At 44.9% G+C, this 1,760-nt stretch overlaps 1 protein-coding gene across 1 annotated transcript in view; it reads right to left on the bottom strand.

Annotated features, from left to right (window-relative positions):
- ZC3H18 (zinc finger CCCH-type containing 18) overlaps positions 1–521 on the bottom strand; it is a gene marked incomplete at its 5' end in the record, with an annotated part of 41,681 nt that extends 41,160 nt beyond the window's left edge. The window contains 1 exon segment of the mRNA XM_009318872.1: positions 411–521. Coding sequence (XP_009317147.1) covers positions 411–521 — 111 coding nt within the window.
- Positions 522–1,760: the final 1,239 nt, after the last annotated feature.

Here is a 1,760-nt window from a genome sequence, read left to right on the forward strand (position 1 = left end):
TGTCCTCTTCATCAGGAGAGCAGGGGTTTCGCTCAGGGCTGTCGGAAACGTCCATCAGTACCCAATAGTCTGCAGGGGGTAGAAAACAACACTCGTTATGGGGAAACAAGCTGGGAAATCAAGAAAGGCTCACCTTGCAGAATTTGTACTCTCGCGTTTTCCCTCCTAAAGAAGAAAAGGTTGCTTGAATTCATGAACGTGGTTTGTCATAGTACCTTCAAGAAGAAAATACCGAGTTTAAACTGCGTAAAGAACTGACTCCAGTATTGTCCCAGACTAGATAAGTGTGCTACCCTTCACATACAACGATGGAGCTCAAGGTTGGAATTTCATCCACAAGCTCTAATAGGTGAGGCTGCACAAGCATTCCCACCAGATCACCGTCAGAAATCCCAAGGTAGCCTCCTCACCCCAGGCACAATCAGCAGTGGCATTTCTTCTGTGAGCAAGCGCGTGAGCTTCAGAACATAGGGCCAGGTTTTCAGGTGTGTTTTGTAACTGTAAGCACATGGCACCGGCTCCTGAAGAGGCACAGGAGCACAACTTACAGCGATTCTGGAAAAACAGCCTATATATTTACAGTACTCGTTACACTGCATCCAGAATAGATATTCATAGATATCCATGAAAACTCTTGGATTTTTAATCAGGTTTAATTTAGACAGTGCATGTATTGCCATCTAATCTCCACCCGCTTTATACAGTAAAGATTCAAAATTCCTCCAAAGAAGCAGATCAACTTCATAACTGTCTGCATCACGCACTTTTGCTAGCAGCTCAGTACGAACGTGTGCTTGGTATGAGTAAGTTAAAAACTAGATGTCTGCTTAGAATAAGCATAATAAATGCAACAGAAAGGGACAAGATGTAAAGCAGGAAAAACCCCCAACCCATACATCTATTTATTTTACTCCAGAAAACAAAAAAAACATGAATTATAGCAGAACTGTCTGACCCAAGGAACTGGTTGAGCTGTCTCTTACTAGGAAGATTACTGTTTCACATCTAGACAAAAGCTCTTGGTGATTAAAAACTCCTGCCCTTCGGCTGTGGTCTCCTGCTGCAGCATGTCCTTAGCCCTATAAACAATGATGGCAACTCCTTCCTCGCCCCCCTCAACAATAACCAACAGTGCTTCAGCTGCCTCAGAAGAGCCCAGGCTGAGAAAGGTGTCTTGGCAGGTTTTCCGGCACCGAGGCAGCCAATGCTCAGAGAGATCAAAGCACCCACTGTAGTTCTCTGGTTGCACCAGTGGAACAGTTCAACAGAGGCATTGGCTCTTCTCAAGGTGGCACCTTTCCAGAGGACTAAATTCACCGTCCGAGTATACGCCACCTCCTCCTCCTCCAGACCCAAAGGTTTGTACAGGAACAAGCTTGGGCGTCCATCAGACAGAAATGAAAAGCTGAAGACAAACCCAAGGCTTACAGAAGCACATTTAGGGCTAAAGAAAAGCCACGGGGTTACAAACCAACAGGATTCCTTCACCTTAATATGTATCGTGTTTTGCTTCAGCTGTTCCTGGCTACAACCTCCCCACAAGCACATTTACTGCTGGTGTAACAAAAACATGGCATAAGTTACCAGATTTTTACGTGCTGTTTTTAAGACCTTTGGAGCAGAGATGCTACAAAAACAAGACTCTGGTAGCTCCTTTAAACACATCCAGCAACCCTTCCTGAAATAAAAGTTACTACCACTAGGCAGCTCTGCACTACTTAACCTTTTCCTGACCCACCCCGTCACTTTTCTCTGCTATG

Source organism: Pygoscelis adeliae, unplaced genomic scaffold (genome assembly GCF_000699105.1).
Source record: "Pygoscelis adeliae isolate BGI_AS28 unplaced genomic scaffold, ASM69910v1 Scaffold682, whole genome shotgun sequence".
NCBI lineage: Eukaryota > Metazoa > Chordata > Aves > Sphenisciformes > Spheniscidae > Pygoscelis > Pygoscelis adeliae.